The sequence below is a fragment of the Scomber japonicus genome, chromosome 19 (genome assembly GCF_027409825.1).
Source record: "Scomber japonicus isolate fScoJap1 chromosome 19, fScoJap1.pri, whole genome shotgun sequence".
Lineage (NCBI taxonomy): Eukaryota > Metazoa > Chordata > Actinopteri > Scombriformes > Scombridae > Scomber > Scomber japonicus.
This window is the reverse complement of record NC_070596.1, coordinates 26,354,661-26,370,358: the sequence shown is the minus strand read 5'-3', so window position 1 is coordinate 26,370,358 and position 15,698 is coordinate 26,354,661. Positions and strand designations below refer to the sequence as shown.

General features: G+C 38.5%; 1 protein-coding gene across 7 annotated transcripts in view; it reads left to right on the top strand.

Moving 5' to 3' along the window:
- The first annotated feature begins 483 nt into the window (after positions 1-483).
- The window catches only part of LOC128380288 (ceramide transfer protein-like), a 32,269-nt gene continuing 17,054 nt past the window's right edge, over positions 484-15,698 (top strand). For 5 of the 7 annotated variants that reach the window (XM_053340046.1, XM_053340045.1, XM_053340041.1 and 2 more), the window contains exons 1-3: positions 485-1,172; positions 4,399-4,533; positions 15,156-15,272. In XM_053340046.1, coding sequence (XP_053196021.1) covers positions 1,062-1,172; positions 4,399-4,533; positions 15,156-15,272 — 363 coding nt within the window. In that variant the 5' untranslated portion in view covers positions 485-1,061. Of the gene's footprint in view, positions 1,173-4,398; positions 4,534-15,155; positions 15,273-15,698 lie in introns of all 7 variants that reach the window. The other 2 variants (XM_053340043.1, XM_053340042.1) reach the window with 1 other exon arrangement.

Here is a 15,698-nt window from a genome sequence, read left to right as displayed (position 1 = left end):
TAAGTCATTATTTTGAGATAAGTCATTTTGAGAAAGTATATCATTATTTTAAGATACTATAAGTCATTATTTTGAGATACTAGGTCATTATTTCGAGAAAGTATCTCATTTTATTGACATAAAGATGATTTTTTTCATCACATTGGCGGAAATGGGCTTCAATATAAATCAATACATACAATAAATAGCTAAAAGTAGCCTATAAATTGTTGTTGTTGTTTGGTAGGAAAAGCATTGCAATGGTGAATAAATTCGAATTCACGCATTTCCTTCCAGTGTGTTAAAGCTAAATTAGGTTAAGTGTTGCACTTTAAAGTAATCTGGAACATCGTATTTGTCACACAGTTTTGCCTGTCTCTGCTCTATATTCGGCCTGAGCGCTGTGCATTGGTGCCAAATTAGGGGAGTGGATTTGGTGACGTCACCCGAGCCAGCGCCCCTACTGCTGCTGCTGCTGCTGGTCGCGCTGCACAATTCGGAACACGCGCTCTCTCGCTCGCTCGAGAAAATAGAAGACGCGCTCGTGAGACGTCAGTTGAACATGGCGTTGAGCTGTCAACGGTCACCAGTAGAGAGGAACTGACGCTGCCACGGTAACAGAAAGGAACTAACGCTGCTATGGCAACAGCTCTAATCTGACAACCATCGAAGGGGACTGTGAGCATATATTTATCTGCGTTTCAATCATCTACCTTTTTCCCCTTCCTGCCATTTCTTTCGGACTAAAAAAAGGGGGGCGGAGGAGCAGTGGAGTTGACAGCTTCAGCCTCAGCCTCAGCTAACATTTACAAACGTGGACTTGACTACAAAATGTGGAGCAACCTTTCAAGCCGACGATAACCTACCTATACACGGTGCGCGTGAACTCAAGAGCTGTTTAATATCGACAATAATAATAATAACAACATGATGATACCGTCGTGATCTGTTGCTCGTATTATTTTGATACTGTCACTTTAAAAATCCGACTCACCTGAGCGTCGTATGCTGCTTTCATATCGTGTTATATAGTTTACAGTCGGATTTCATATCGTTAAAAAAGAAAAAAGAAAGAAAGAGAAATGTCAGACAACCAGAGCTGGAACTCCTCCGGCTCCGACGAGGATCTGGAGCCCAGAGAAGAGCCAGGACAGCCCGCTGGTATCGCCGAGTTCAGCGGTACCCTCAGTAAGGTAAGCAAATGGTTAAAGTTCAGTTTTACATTGATATAATACTTAATTTAATCATTGTATACAGTGGCGATTTTAGACCCTTTTTAGAGGTGCTGAAGCCTCACTAAATTTGACCTCAGCACCCATAAAAATAAATAATGAGTAATTATCTTGCGAGCCTGTCTGTCAGACATGGAACAAATGCAGCAGGTTCAAATGTTTTTATTTTAACAAGTCTAATGTACTATAATGTAGTTCTGTCATTAATATATAATCTTTCCCTCAGGGTTCATTAACTTATCTTTGAGTCCTCTCTGTAGAAATCAGATTTATTCTGAACCATTATTATTACCACTCTACTATTTATTAATATGTCTTGTTTTAATTTAAATGATCCACTGAAATTAGTCATTTAGAAGGGGGTTTGAACACATTCTCAGTAGGAGCTGACCCTCCCTCAAGGTCTGATCCTAGAATCGCCCCTGGTTAAAGTTCAGTTTTGTATTGATATAGTACTTAATCGCATTGCATGCATTTGCCTCTTGGATAACTTTCAATGCTCAATGATCTGTTCTTGTTTTTAATCCCCCGCCTGGGTAAGTCACGTTTTGCTCGGTCAGAGTCACAGCAAAGGTATCAGCCAGGGAAGCACCTGTCTGCATATCAAGGGTGTGAAATGAGGTAGTGTGGTTATGTTTTAATGACAAATCCCAGCATGTCTATTTTTGAGTGAGAGGATGGAAAGGTGATAAGGATCCTTTCCCCATCCGAAAACATATCCACATTGCTGCTCTGCAATATTAGACTGGTAAAATCCCCAATGAAGCAAAGGGAAACCCCCCTATTTGAACCTGAAATTGAATAGGGGGGGTAGGCTATGTCATGCATCCACTGTTGGTAATGGGTTCAGTTTACAGTTCATGCCAGGTTTTTATGCACATATTAGCCTATTATAATACCTGTCTCTTGGCTGTGGAAGCTGCAACAATGCTGTTACCATTAACTTTATAAATAATTGAAGGCAGCCATTACTTCCTCCTCCAAGTGTACATTTAGCACACATTAGCATTTCCTTATCAGAAAAGGTAAAAGGTCTTTGGGCTTCAAAGGTTAAAGCAGCTCTGCTACACATTATTATAGGTGCAGTAATAATGTGGATACAGCAAATGGTGCTACTTAGCAGAGTCTGACCAATACTGGATGTTTGGGGCCGATACTGATATTATTGGAGTAAAATCATTCCAATATCGATAAAAAACTGATTAATTATATATAAAATGTGGCCTATTTATATCTTTAAAAGAATATCAGCACATGGAATAAACACTGACACCGATGTATCTGTGCTATGGGCAAATGTACAGTCATACTTTGCTTTGACAACAATATGCAACTGAGCGCCTGTCTCTTAATGAAGAGGCACACTGTGTAAATAACTCTCCAAGCTATTGTTTAATGTAGGTAAACAGACAGTTAAGTCTATGGCTAGACACAGTCTGGATAACCTATTTTGCCATATGCCTCTGCTCACTTGTGCAAGTACGTTGTTTTGGGCAATTCGACCACAGTTTTAATGAGTTAAGCTGCTGGCAAGCTAGTGTGGCGTTAATCACTGTACACTGCTAGCCTGTAAACAGATTGGATGCTGACCCGCTAACCAAGCATATTGTGAGATTAAGCAGATCCAGAAAAGCTCACCTGTTCAATCATACAAATCCCCATATACGTCATATGTCTTGTGAGGATTAATGAGTCTACACCCTGCTTTAAAATCCCATGTGTCCCAATCAGGTCTGACCAAAAGTGCTACTGTCTTGGCACATAGTGTTTGTGTTTTGTAATAAACACCAAAAAACCCAGTGTAACAATCCAGTACAGCAGTCATTTAAGTCTTACACTGATCAGTGTCCAATTTAACCAATTTTTTACATTAAGAGCTGTAAAAACACCCATTTAAAACTTCTTTTAGCTTGACTTTTCCTAATGTGACCCACATTATACAAAAATGAAAACAAAATGCATCATTGTTTTTTATTCTGATAAACATTTATATATATGCAAATGTACAAAATTGACCTGTGTTTATTAAACAAAATAAAAAATCAGCATTCAAACATGCTTTTATATTCATCATATTCTATAAAATATTCTCCTGGACCATAAAATAGTGATTATGAATGTCTTTTTCCCCATAAGATTAATCAAACATTTATTAATGACTGATGGTGGAATTTATGAATGTGAATTGGTGTGTAGAGATTAATTAAGAGTCAGAATATGAACAGTATGTAAGGCTTAATAAAGACTAACTTCGTACAGTTGTATGTTTTTTTGACATTTATTAGACTGTCAACAGAGCAAGGCAGGACACTTTCTGGCAGGATGGGGTATGAAACCTTTAACCCACTTCAAAGGTCTCCTGCTAGCGTTAAAGAAGCCATGTGATTTGTACTTTAACCATTAAGGAGTTTTTATTGATGTTGACACATAGTCAGAGAGGTGTTGACTCAAGTCTGTACTGATTATAGAGGCTGTACTTTGGGGTGTTGAAATACTGAAAAGCATCCACCTCATGCAAACTATTTAAACATTACATAATATTTTATAATGTCATGCAATACATTATAGGGAAAAAAGTCCAAGAAGTTTATTGTAATATACATTTATATATAAAGTTTCATACAATCCAATTAATTTCCTATGCTCCTGAAAATGTCAAATGGTGTAACCACAAAAGAATGATAAATATTAAATATTGTATCCACCTAAAGTATATTTAAGTATACTTATACAAATAATTACTTCATTTTAAAACATAAAAATTACAAGAAACATTTTTGGAGTATTTCTACATTTAAATTTTAAAGCGTTTTTTCAATACTGAGCAGGACATATCCTGAAAACAACCATTTCTTTCTAAATAACTTGTGACAAAAGATGTGTAAAAATGTTTTAAAAACATAGTGTTGCAGCATGGCAAAAGTGGATATAATTTATTCCACATTTTAGTTCACATTTATTTTCCTGTATATAATCAGATTTTTATGAAAAAATAATGGTAACACCAATTGACAGTGGGTTACACCATGTCATTGACCCACCTACTAAACATGCCCTTTGAGTCAACACACAAACAAACCAAAGACACCAGTAGCCTCAACAAAAACCAAAGATTGTGTGTTTCATTACAGTTGCATGTGTGTTTTTCTTGGTCCCTCATATTAAAGTGCTTTTTTAATTTTTTCAGTGGACAAACTACATCCACGGCTGGCAGGACCGCTGGGTGGTTCTGAAGAACAACACTCTGAGCTACTACAAATCTCAGGATGAGACTGAGTATGGCTGTCGGGGTTCCCTCTGCCTCAGCAAAGCCGTTATTACTGTGAGTAACATTGGATATTCCTTACTCTCTCTCTCTCTCTCTCTGTGCTTCAGTATGCTGCAATCAAATGGAGTTTTAGCGCGCAGCATTATGTTTGTGCAATGATGTTTCTGTCAACATGTCGTACAAGAATGAACGCTGTTGTTTGCGAAAGCCTTATTTGCTAAGAGAGAGAAAGAGGGGAAAGGAACGGTCACCCCGGCTATTTAAGCCACCAAACAGTGGAACTTTTCTGTGGCCGACATCCAGAGCTATTCAAGACCTGAGAGGATACTCTGTGAATGTTTATTTAAACTTTAAAATGTAAACCACAAACTGCCTTTCCCCCTCTTACTTCATCTGCTGCTACAGTGGCTGATTCTCTGTAGACTGTGCGTTGGTCTTGGTTGACCTTTTCATTTAAGTCATTATAATCAGAAACTACCTCAAAATAATGACTCGGTATCACAATATAATGAGAAACTTTCTGAAAATGATGACTTACTTTCTCAATGAAAAATCTTAATCTCAAAATAATGACTCGGTATCACAATATAATGAGAAATTACCTCAAAATAATGAGAAACTTTCTGAAAATGATGACTTATTTTCTCAATGAGAAACTATCTCAAAAAAAGAAAAGCCAAACAAATAGTTCAGGTCTAATAGTGACTGACAGATGAGTCACACTACAATGGCATGGTTGTTGTTGGAACCTTGACCGTCTCTTTATCTCGGTTACTTCTGCGTACATTGACTTAGCAGGGATTAATCGTGTTGTCTGACCTAATTATTTTGCTATTCACAGTGAGCGTAACTGTGCAAACCAGATTTGGAGCAATCACTAATAAACTGAGGAAGATACGTCACCGTCCGTTGACTCGCTGGCGAAAGTCTGTCTTTGAAAGCCTGTCTGGACGAGTCCAGTTCATTTCCCATTGAAAAGAATGCTTTGTTTGTGTTGCATATCAAATTAGGTTTGGGAATAACTCTTTACTTGTGTGATTGACATTTCATCAAAACTGTGTAATAGTCTTTCAGCAGCAGCATTTAATTTCATTCAAAGTAACTCCAGTTGTAGCAGCTGCTGTCTTAACCCTTACATACTTTTCAGGGCCAAATTTGACAATTTTTTTACATTTGAGAACTGCAAAAACACCATTTTTAAAATTGTGTGCAGCTGATGTACATTTGCATATATATAATGTGTAAGTTCGACCTGCGTTTATTAAAAAAACAAAAACAAAATCAGCATTCAAACATGTATTCATCATATTTTATAAGATGTTCTCCTGGACCATAAAATAGTGATTGTGAATGTCTTTTTTTTCTCCATAAGATCAATCAAAGAGAAGGATGAACAATATTTATTAATGGTTTATGGGAATTTGTGAATGTGAATCAATGTAGAGACTAATTATGAGTCAGAATATACAGTGTGTAATGGTTAACCTTTTAATATACAAAGCCACTTAGATTTTCCCAGAACCAAAATATATAAACCGGTTTCCTCTTATCAACACAAAGCAATGTCTTTTTTCATCTAACCATAAAATAACTTGAGGAAAAAAAAAAATCTAAAGAACAAAGACAAGACTTTTTCTGTTTCTGCTTCAATGGGCGTTGTATCTCCCCCCTCTCTTTCTCTCCTGAGCCTCTCTCATAGTTTTGAGAAGTTTGGCGTATGATCTATAAGATGTGATTCAGAAGTCAGGCATCCACCATATGTTTCTCTTTAATTCTTGAAGGAAAGTCTCTGCTCCTTTCTGAATCCACGTTTAGGCCTGAGGCTCGACCTGCTGTTGACAACTTCTAATCAGATGAGAACTTTTTACTCTGTGGTTTCTCAAACTCGTTCTGCAACTGCAGGTGGTAACTTATTTTTACAAACATCTCCTGATTATATCCCAAGTTTTGCTCGAGGGGTAACTGGCAAGCAAGTCAGGTGACTGTTCTGGTTTCAAAACAACAAGCTATGTGGTAAGACTTAACTGTAAACATCATCATGAGACTGATAATGCTGTGTCACTTTATAGATTAGATCAGGAAATGCAGCTCGGTGAAGTAGCATACACTGAGTAAGTAAGTGAAGTTTATTTAAATAATGTAGTCACAAAGTGCTTCACATTCAAAATAAATACAATCAATTACATTCATATAAAATCAAGAAAAATAGAAATAAAAACACTAGATAACATATGCAAAGGGAACAGATATAGGTGTCAAGTTAAAATATGAAATAACACAAACTAGCTAAACGCCTGTCTGGACAGATGGGTTTTTAAGGTGCTTCTTAAATGAGTCCACAGTATCAAGGAACCTCAAGCTTATTGGGAGACTATTCCAAAGCTTTGAGGCTGCCGAATAGAAGACACAGTCTATCCGAGTCTTAACCCTCCCGTCAAAATCAACACGATTTGGGAGCGCTTCCGTAGCCAACTGGTTACTGCACATGCCGCATATTTGCAGCGTCCCTGGTTTGACTTTTGCTGCATATCATTCCGCTTTCTGTCAGCCTCTGTGCCATCTACTTTCAAAAAACATAGTATTAAAAAAAAATTGACCCTGTCTGGTTTGACTCTTTATAAAGCATAAGGACTTAGACCTTTTCAGCCTACTTCATTATTCAACTTATGACCACAGGTTTATGGAAATTATGCTACAGTAGGTGTCGTTTAAATGAAATTAGACCTAATTTTTTAAAATAAAAAAGCAGAAATTATAAAATATCTTAACTAAATTTAAGATTAGAGGAACATTTTTTGGATTATCACAGACTAGTATGTAACAAAGTTTAGCCATGCCCATGATACTGTTTTGAAACCATTTCAAAATGTCTTAATGGCAGCACATAATCTCATAAGTGGAGGGTTAAAAAGTGTCTAAGGTGCACTTATGAAACCCCGAGCAGAAGACCTAAGGGCTCAACTCGTGGTGAAAGGATGCAAAAGGTCTGTTATACACTGTGGAGCCTGGCTAAATAGAAATAGAAACACTAAAATAGTAGTTGTAGAGATGATAGTAAATAGAAACACTCCAGAGACTTTTTCATAATATCCCCTCTCAAAGATTCAAAAGAGGTGTTACACTCTGCAGAGAACAGATAAAATAAATCCAATGCTGGATGTTCAGCGTTTCACCTTTCATCGTATTCCAGTGAGCACCCAGGTGAGTCATTGACTGAAGCTTGGCCTGAGTCTTTCTTCACACACACTAACAAGTGAAATGAATAAGTCACTGTTCCCAGGCCGTGTATAAAACAGGCTTTTCTATTAGCTGTATTTGTTCAGCTTTATCCATTCCCAGCCTATGTAAATATTAACCTCCATGCGGTGCACTACTGTTGTCACTTGTCATTTCTAGTACGCCTCAGAAGTCTGGAGCATAAATAACGAAGAGTTATAGCTGCCAGTGACGTCTTCCATGGTCAAATATTAACTTTTTTTTTTTGGAAAACAGAAATATTCTCTCTTTTTCACCAGTATTTCTCACTTTCACACTTTAACACCCCATCTTGTCATTTCCCTTCATTGTTATCACACAGACTCACCATGATACAATATGTTCTCAGATACAAGACTTATCTTTTCAGAAAGATAAGAGGGAGTAGCTTTCACATCCATTGCAACAACATTTTAATACACAGCAGGGCTGTTGTATTATACAGCTTTTGTTTAATCTAGGCGCACTTAATGAAGTGGTAAGTTAGTGTATGTCTTCAGTTCAGTCAGAGAAAGGCCCTTTGCAACATGAGTCATTCACAGATGGAAGTTAAGACACTGAAGTTATGAAACTTTGGCAGACCTGAAAGATTATGTGTGATTTCTTCATGACAGAAGAAGCAGAGCGAGTGCCGAGAATCATTAATCTTCAGAGTAAATTGAGACAAGTATAATAACCCAAGGTTGTGCAGGACTGAACACAACTCCTACAGTGCAGTGCAGGTGGCCCACTCTTCTCTCGCAGTGGTTTCTTAGGCGTAGTCTTCATTATTGACACAAATCTAAATAATGAATTGTTATAATTAAACAATGAAAGTGCATCACAGTAACATACAGCAGAAATGTGATGTCATCTTGCGTCGTCTGCCATCTACTATGATAAAAAGCATTGAATCATTATCACATTGAAGAAGCTGGACTCATTAAATGTTTAGCGCTTTTGTTTTAAAAAATGCATACAGTGTTTCTGCTAGGTTGACTGCTTCAGGGCGGCAGTAGTGGAGGCCTGAGGGGGTTGGGGGGGTAGTGTTGCTGAGCAAAACGTGTTGCCATATGTAAAGGCGTTATGTCATACACGTGTTCAGCCATACACCCATTACAACACTTCCACACCGCTCCCCACTTGTCGTTTTTCAAAACAAAAAAAATGAACCCAATTGAGCATTTTCATGTATCTACTCCGTTCCCGTCCACATCAGCTGTAGCAGAATTTCGAACCAGAGGAGCAGAGTGAGACGTCTGTCTTCCCTCCTGCTCTTTGCTGTAAACACACGGAGCTGTTAATGAGCAGCTGCTCTCATGTCCTTCCTAGGTCTTGGTACTTGTTTTTGGCATAAACTCGCCCACTCTCTGCCTGCTCAGCTTGCTCTTAGACACTCTCTCTCTCTATCGACCGCACACTTGCTACGCACTGCCCTATACCTTTTTCTAAGAGTTTCCCAGGCAGCAATACTGAGGTTGAGAGAGACTCCCAAATGCTATTGATTTCTGAATGAATGGATTTTTCGCATTAAAAATATATATATTTTTGGCCTGGTGGTGGTTCTCATTGACCTGGCAGCCAGGCCTTGTACAATTACCGGGAAAACACTGACTTAAACAATTATTGATTATCAAAATATGTCCCGGTTAATTTTCTTTTGATAATTGACACCATTGCAGCTATAGTTCAGTGATACCCAAAATACCCAACAGGATTATTGCAAGTAGGTGTGTTTTATGACATACAATGGCTATAAGAACAGTTTACAACACAATGCCATCAAACAGACCTACACTTTAAACTACAGCATCAGTTTTCAACACAAACAACAATGTAGGCTTTTAAAGGGAGTATTCATTTCAGGGTTGCTCCTGGTTCGGATTACATAATACACACTGTTCATTTCACTGTGTCCGCCACCTGTCAGTACAATAGTAGGTAGATCATGTGAACACTACCCCACCTTCACTCCACCTTTTGATAACATTTACTGAATTGGATATGTCATTCATCAATGTTGTAGCTAATGTTACAGGTACAAGACATTTTTGGGCGTTCATTCACCCAATAAATAAACAGGTGGTTAGCTAGTAAGTCAGCATTATCTTTGATTATATTAATTAGAAACCTGAGGAAATATAATTGTTGCAAGGTTGCTAAAATGAACCTTGTCCTGAATGACTCACACAGTAATTCATATCTAACAAATGCCCAAGGTTTCTTCTTATCTTTTGAGTATTTGGTTGTAATACTGCGGTGTTTGATAAAGATGAGGTTTGCAGATAAATATGTGTAACTACAGTATTTTAGGAATTACTATGGCATTTCTAGCATCACCGGTTAGCCCCCTCCGGCATGCATTATCTCCAGATTTAGATCTCTCTCTCTCTTGTGGCCCTGCGATCGAAAAAAAAAGGGGGGTTTAAAATCCTTATTAGTGTTGAGTTCTTCTTAAAAATCAATAAACATTTCCACAGCTACCACAGCAAACCATCAAAACTGTGTTACTACAGCTGACTCGCCTCCATGACACTGTTATTGCAACTATTACAAACCACCGATGCCATCTTTAGATCTATGGTCAGTTAAAAAGAGCACTTTGGCCTACTTGTAATTGCCTCTCTCTGTGGAATCGGTGAGTAAGCGCTGTACTAAGACTCGTGTGGATCTGTGGTAGGCTTTGAGCTGGCTTGTGACTCTTAGAGATGTGATGATATGATGGGACACGATACGACGTCTCCCCTCACAATCACCGCTGTCATCACGAGCCTCTCGAGGTGGTTACACAGAGAGAAGGAAATAGGAAGAGAGATTAAAGGTCAAGCGGTCATATAGAGGGTTGCAAGTGACGTGTGAAGGTTGTTGCGGAAAGAGCAAAATGTCTTAAGCCAGGAAACGAGACTCTTCCTCATAGGATGTGACTTCCTCTTTGCGGGAGGTCATCAAGAAGGGTCAAGAACCACATGGCATAATCTGTGTGTGTGTATATGTGGGTTTTTGTCAATCACAGAACCTTGCAATTTTGTTTTTACCCTTCCCTTTCTCTGTCTTTCACTATGAGCACTTGGTGAGTCAGTGTTTCCTCCACTAAGGGTCACAGGAATCATGATTTCAGTGTCCAGATTCCACAGAAGGATGTTCCTGGCACCAGACGGACTGTATTAGTAATGTCAAAGGAGCAAGACATTGTCCGAATGTTCTCTGTAGAGAACGTCATTATATTGTCTAATGTCTAAAAATGCTACAAGAGAGTAATGCAATTCAGTTCAGAGCTGGTGCAGTGGGGTTCCATGTTTGTATTGGTTTCAGTCCCTCCATTCAGCTCTGGAGATTGTGACTGCAGACACGTAGGCCAGCTCAAAAAGAGCCTTGGAAGGGGCGAGGAGTGAAGTCTGGAAGAGGTGGGAGGGGTCTTTTTGAAGCTGCGTAGGAAGTTTGTGTTAGAAGATGATAGAGACAGAGCGACGGAGCAAAGCTGTTTCGTCTCATCATTTACATTTTTTGGCTTTCATATTACATTCTTCACAGCAGTAGCAATAAATGATCTCTTGAAATATTGTTTCTCCCCCTTCCCTGTCCTGTTCTCTCCCCCCCGAACACACTCCTTTTATAAGACCATGGAATTGAAAACTGTTGAAAGCAAACAAGACACACACATATAAATCTTTGTAAAGACTTTGGCACTGATGGCTTAATATTTGAGATACATATTTGTAGTTGAGCAGCTGTTAGGCCCCTCAAAAGGGAGGCATTTGACAGACTGTACAAGAAGTAGTTGCTGGCAGAAACCACACTGTCTGCTCTGGTATCTCAGTGGGAAAGGCTTATTAGTATCTTGATAGTGTAGTGGGTGTATAGTTCAGCCCAAACACTCCTGATCAAATACGTCTCCTTATGGTCAAAGTTTACCTTTTGTCTCAAGTACCTGTAAAAGATTTAATGCACTGTAACATCGTGGGGCGCAGCTTTCAAGGCATAATAAAGATTTCATCAGCTAGAGGTGGATTGTTTACAGTTCTGGATGCTATGCGTCATCGCTTACTTGAACCCTCAGCACATTGCACAATCCTGTTAAAGATGAAAGAGTGCCAAAATATAAAATGCATGAGCAATCATGAGTTATTTCCTAGGTAAATGTCCACATGTAGATAGCCTGCATAACGGCAAGTAAACTATTGTGGTTTAATCAGGGTGTGCAATAAGTAGGTCCCAATCCATACTAGATTTTTGGGGCTAATGTAGATAGAAAGATATTAGAGCAAAAAGGTGGAGCAAAAAAATTCAGATATTGATATATTAGCAGATATTTAGACTTTTTAGATAAATGCACCTTGCTTAGATGTAATGAAGGCATGATATTTTACAGTTTAACAATAAACTTTATTGTGTAAAATGATGATCAGTGCACTGAAACAGTAAACCTCTCTGGCAATTTAATAATCAATAAATAATGAATTAATAATTAGAATTAGCTATTCATTGAATTCAGTCTCCTTTGCGAGATATCTTGCAACACCCTTGCTTGTACTTGTACTCGTACTAGCTTGGGACAGTTTAGCTGCCTCTGAGGGGAAGGTGAACAATCCGTACAGGGCTTTTATATACATAGCTTGCAAGATAGGCGTAGGCTCAACTTGTGCATGTTGGAAAAAACCAACGTGGAGTGATTGTGATCAGTGATTGCGAGTAACCACAGTTAAGACAATATGAAAATAGCAATGATTGTTCAACCCTAGTTTCATATGCAAACATTTTGGATTGCACGAGTTCCTTATTTTATTTTAGTCTTTCCATTTGTTTTAATACCTGCTTGTCATGCTTGTGACATTCTGCAGTCTTTTGGCCCCCCCCCCCCCCCCCCCCCCGGTCATTCATTTACCAACCTGCGCACACACATCCACAGTTACACACAAACTCAAACACTCCATACATTCATTTCCTTTTTGTCTGCTTGCCTTTCACACATGACCCAAACACTCACAGTCAGCTTGTCGTGTCATCGTTTGAAGTGCGAGTCCACCGCGATGACCTTTCCCTGTGACTGATTATTGTTTACTGTAGCCTTGGATCCCAGTAAGTTTGTCAAAGCCGGTGCATCCTTTCATTCCTCAAACCACCCCCCATTCCTTACCAGTATACCCACGACCCCAGGAACCCAGAGGTGAACCCATTTCGTCACCTTCCCAGTAACCAAAAGACAATAAAATGCTTGGAGCTTGTAGAAATATGTTTTTATTCTCTAATTTTGTCCACTCTTGCTTTCAGATAGGTTTTTATAAGATAAGATAAGAGAAGAGTAATATTGGTGTTGCAGAATACCCACCTTTTTTACAAGTATTATGTTAAAAAATGGTTAAATTTGTTAGTTTTTAGGGTTGAGGGTTCAATTGACTGTCTATAACTGGTCTATAAAACATCAAAAATAGTGAAAATAATGGCCATCACGGTTTCCTAGAGACTAGTTGATATCTTAAGGGTCCAAAATCCAAACATAATACTGTAATGTAAAAAAATGAAAAACAGTAAATGCTTTAATCATGTGATCATTGGAGAAGCTAGAATCATCAAATGTTTATCACACAAAAAAGGTTCTAGATGATTAATCAGTTATTAAAATAAGTTTTAGTCATTGTGAGCCTGGGTGTAACAACTTTGAGGTTTTGCACTTGTCCTTTTGACTTCCTTAAAACTGTTGTAGCGATCAAAAATGCATTGCACTTATTTCCTTCCTCGATGATATTTCTTCATCCGGGCCTATCTCCATGTCGATCTTATGCAAATGCTGCATTTGTAAAAAAAAAAAAAATGTAACCAACATCTGAGCTGGAAAGCTTTTTTTTCATTATTGACACTGAGCATCTGGTCTCTGCCTCGCTGCCATCCAGGTGTCAGACAAACACGCAGCCAAGTCTCCTTCCACCGAAATCTGTTAAAAGACACCACAGTGTACACTTTATTACTCTGTGGTGATACGATCTTCAGTAGCGGTTTGGTTTGGAGCCGTCTCCGGCCACTCGCGTCTCCCGGGTGATATTTGATCGGCCAGATTGCAACTGGTAAAGATTACATGTGCCTGTTTTGATACAGCTTGTCTCGGTTAATATAACATTTTTAAATAGTGTTAATCTTTTATGGATTAGAATAGAGTTGCTAGACAGGAAGAATCAATGAAGTGTAATTACAATACTTTCCCTCACACACACTTTATTGATTTGCTTACTCCAAAAAATCAATAAATGCATTAACTAAACAACAGTAAAGTTGTTCATTTCAATCCCTTCATTCCTTCTTTCTCTCTGATGATGATGATGATGATGCTGTTTCAGACTATTGGCCCTTCACAGTAAATGTTTGCACGTATTTTATGCGTTACAAATACAGGGATCCCAGATGTGTTTAATGTACTGCGGCCAACGTAGGAATTTAGATGTCTTTTCTCTGATGTGTTTTCTCCTTTTTTTTTCCATGGAATTTTTGCTCATTCAGTCTGTTTTCCAACTCCCAGTCCTCTTTTGTCCTCGACTTTGCTCAAAAACAAGCCAGACTCACTCGTTCATATATCAGCCTGCTCTTTCTCTGCGATCAGACCTTGAGAGTGATTTAACAGGGGGACTCACTATAGATAGATAGATAGATACTTTATTGATCATGTCCTATATGCACAGTCAAGACAGCCACGCACCACATAAAACACATCTGTAACTATCCACAGGGGAAAAAAGAACCTAAAATAATTACTAAAAGACCCCAAAATTTAACTAATAAAACAAATATATAGGTAATAAATAATAATACAATACTCAGTGTGCAAACCAAACCATAGCACACACAAAGGCCCACCTGCAAACACACACCCAGCTGGTTGCCGGCCATGTCCAGCGCAGCAGTTTCACAGCAGCACTGACGGTTCTCTGGAGAGCTATTAGTAATATGCTCTGTCCTGCTAGTTGCCTTAAAAGGCCAGTTATCTGCCACTTCTCCTCCTATGGGATACAGTCTGAAAATGGAAGCTGTCGCGCCTCTGGCACAGTTCTCCTCTTCTTCTTTCGTCCTCTATCCTTGTGAGATCTGTAGATAGACCTGCATGGATGGATGACATTCGGTCAATTTGCATCATTGTGGCTGTGGTGGATTACAGCGATTGAGAGAGATTAGTTTGCTTGTTCAGTGTCATTTTAATAGCTATTTACAAGGATGGCCACCCATCACATAATCCTCTCTTCTCTTCTCTCTCTATGCTCTCTTTGCTTCTCGTCTCGCTATGAAAAGAACATGACAGCATGCTGAGAAACTTAGGACAGATATCAGAGTCATTTCACAGAAGCCTGGTATATCTGTCACTATCGAGAGGTCAAGCGAGGATGTGATAGTATCGTGTGATAGCTCAATCACAAGTCTCACACTGACATCCCCTCTTTTTTTTTCTGTGTATTTTTTAGCCTCACGAGTTCGACGAGTGCCGGCTGGACATCAGCGTTAACGACAGCGTGTGGTACCTGAGAGCGCAAGACCCCGAACACAGACACAAGTGGATCGACTCCATCGAGATCCACAGGGTAAGCAACAATCACTATTGACACTCACCCGAGAAAAAAAAAAAAGGTGCCAAAAGGAGCCAAAACCAATATATTTGCACGTATAATTTATGTAGATGTTTGCATTTGTGAACGGGTCAGTGACAAATACAAGTACATTTAGTTTTTTTGTTGGGTTTATATCATTTGAAATGACATTTGGAGCATTTTTTTACCAAAACTGACTGAATGCTCTTGAAAATGTCAAATGATGTAACCACAAAAGAATGATAAATAAAAAATATTTTATCCATCTACAGTATATTTAAGTGCACTTATGAAATAATTATAATAGTTGCATTACTGCCAGTGTATTATATTTATGCCACATTTTAGTTCACCTTTATTTTCTTGTATATATAATCCGATTTTTATGATGAAAACTACTGGTCACACCAATTGACACTT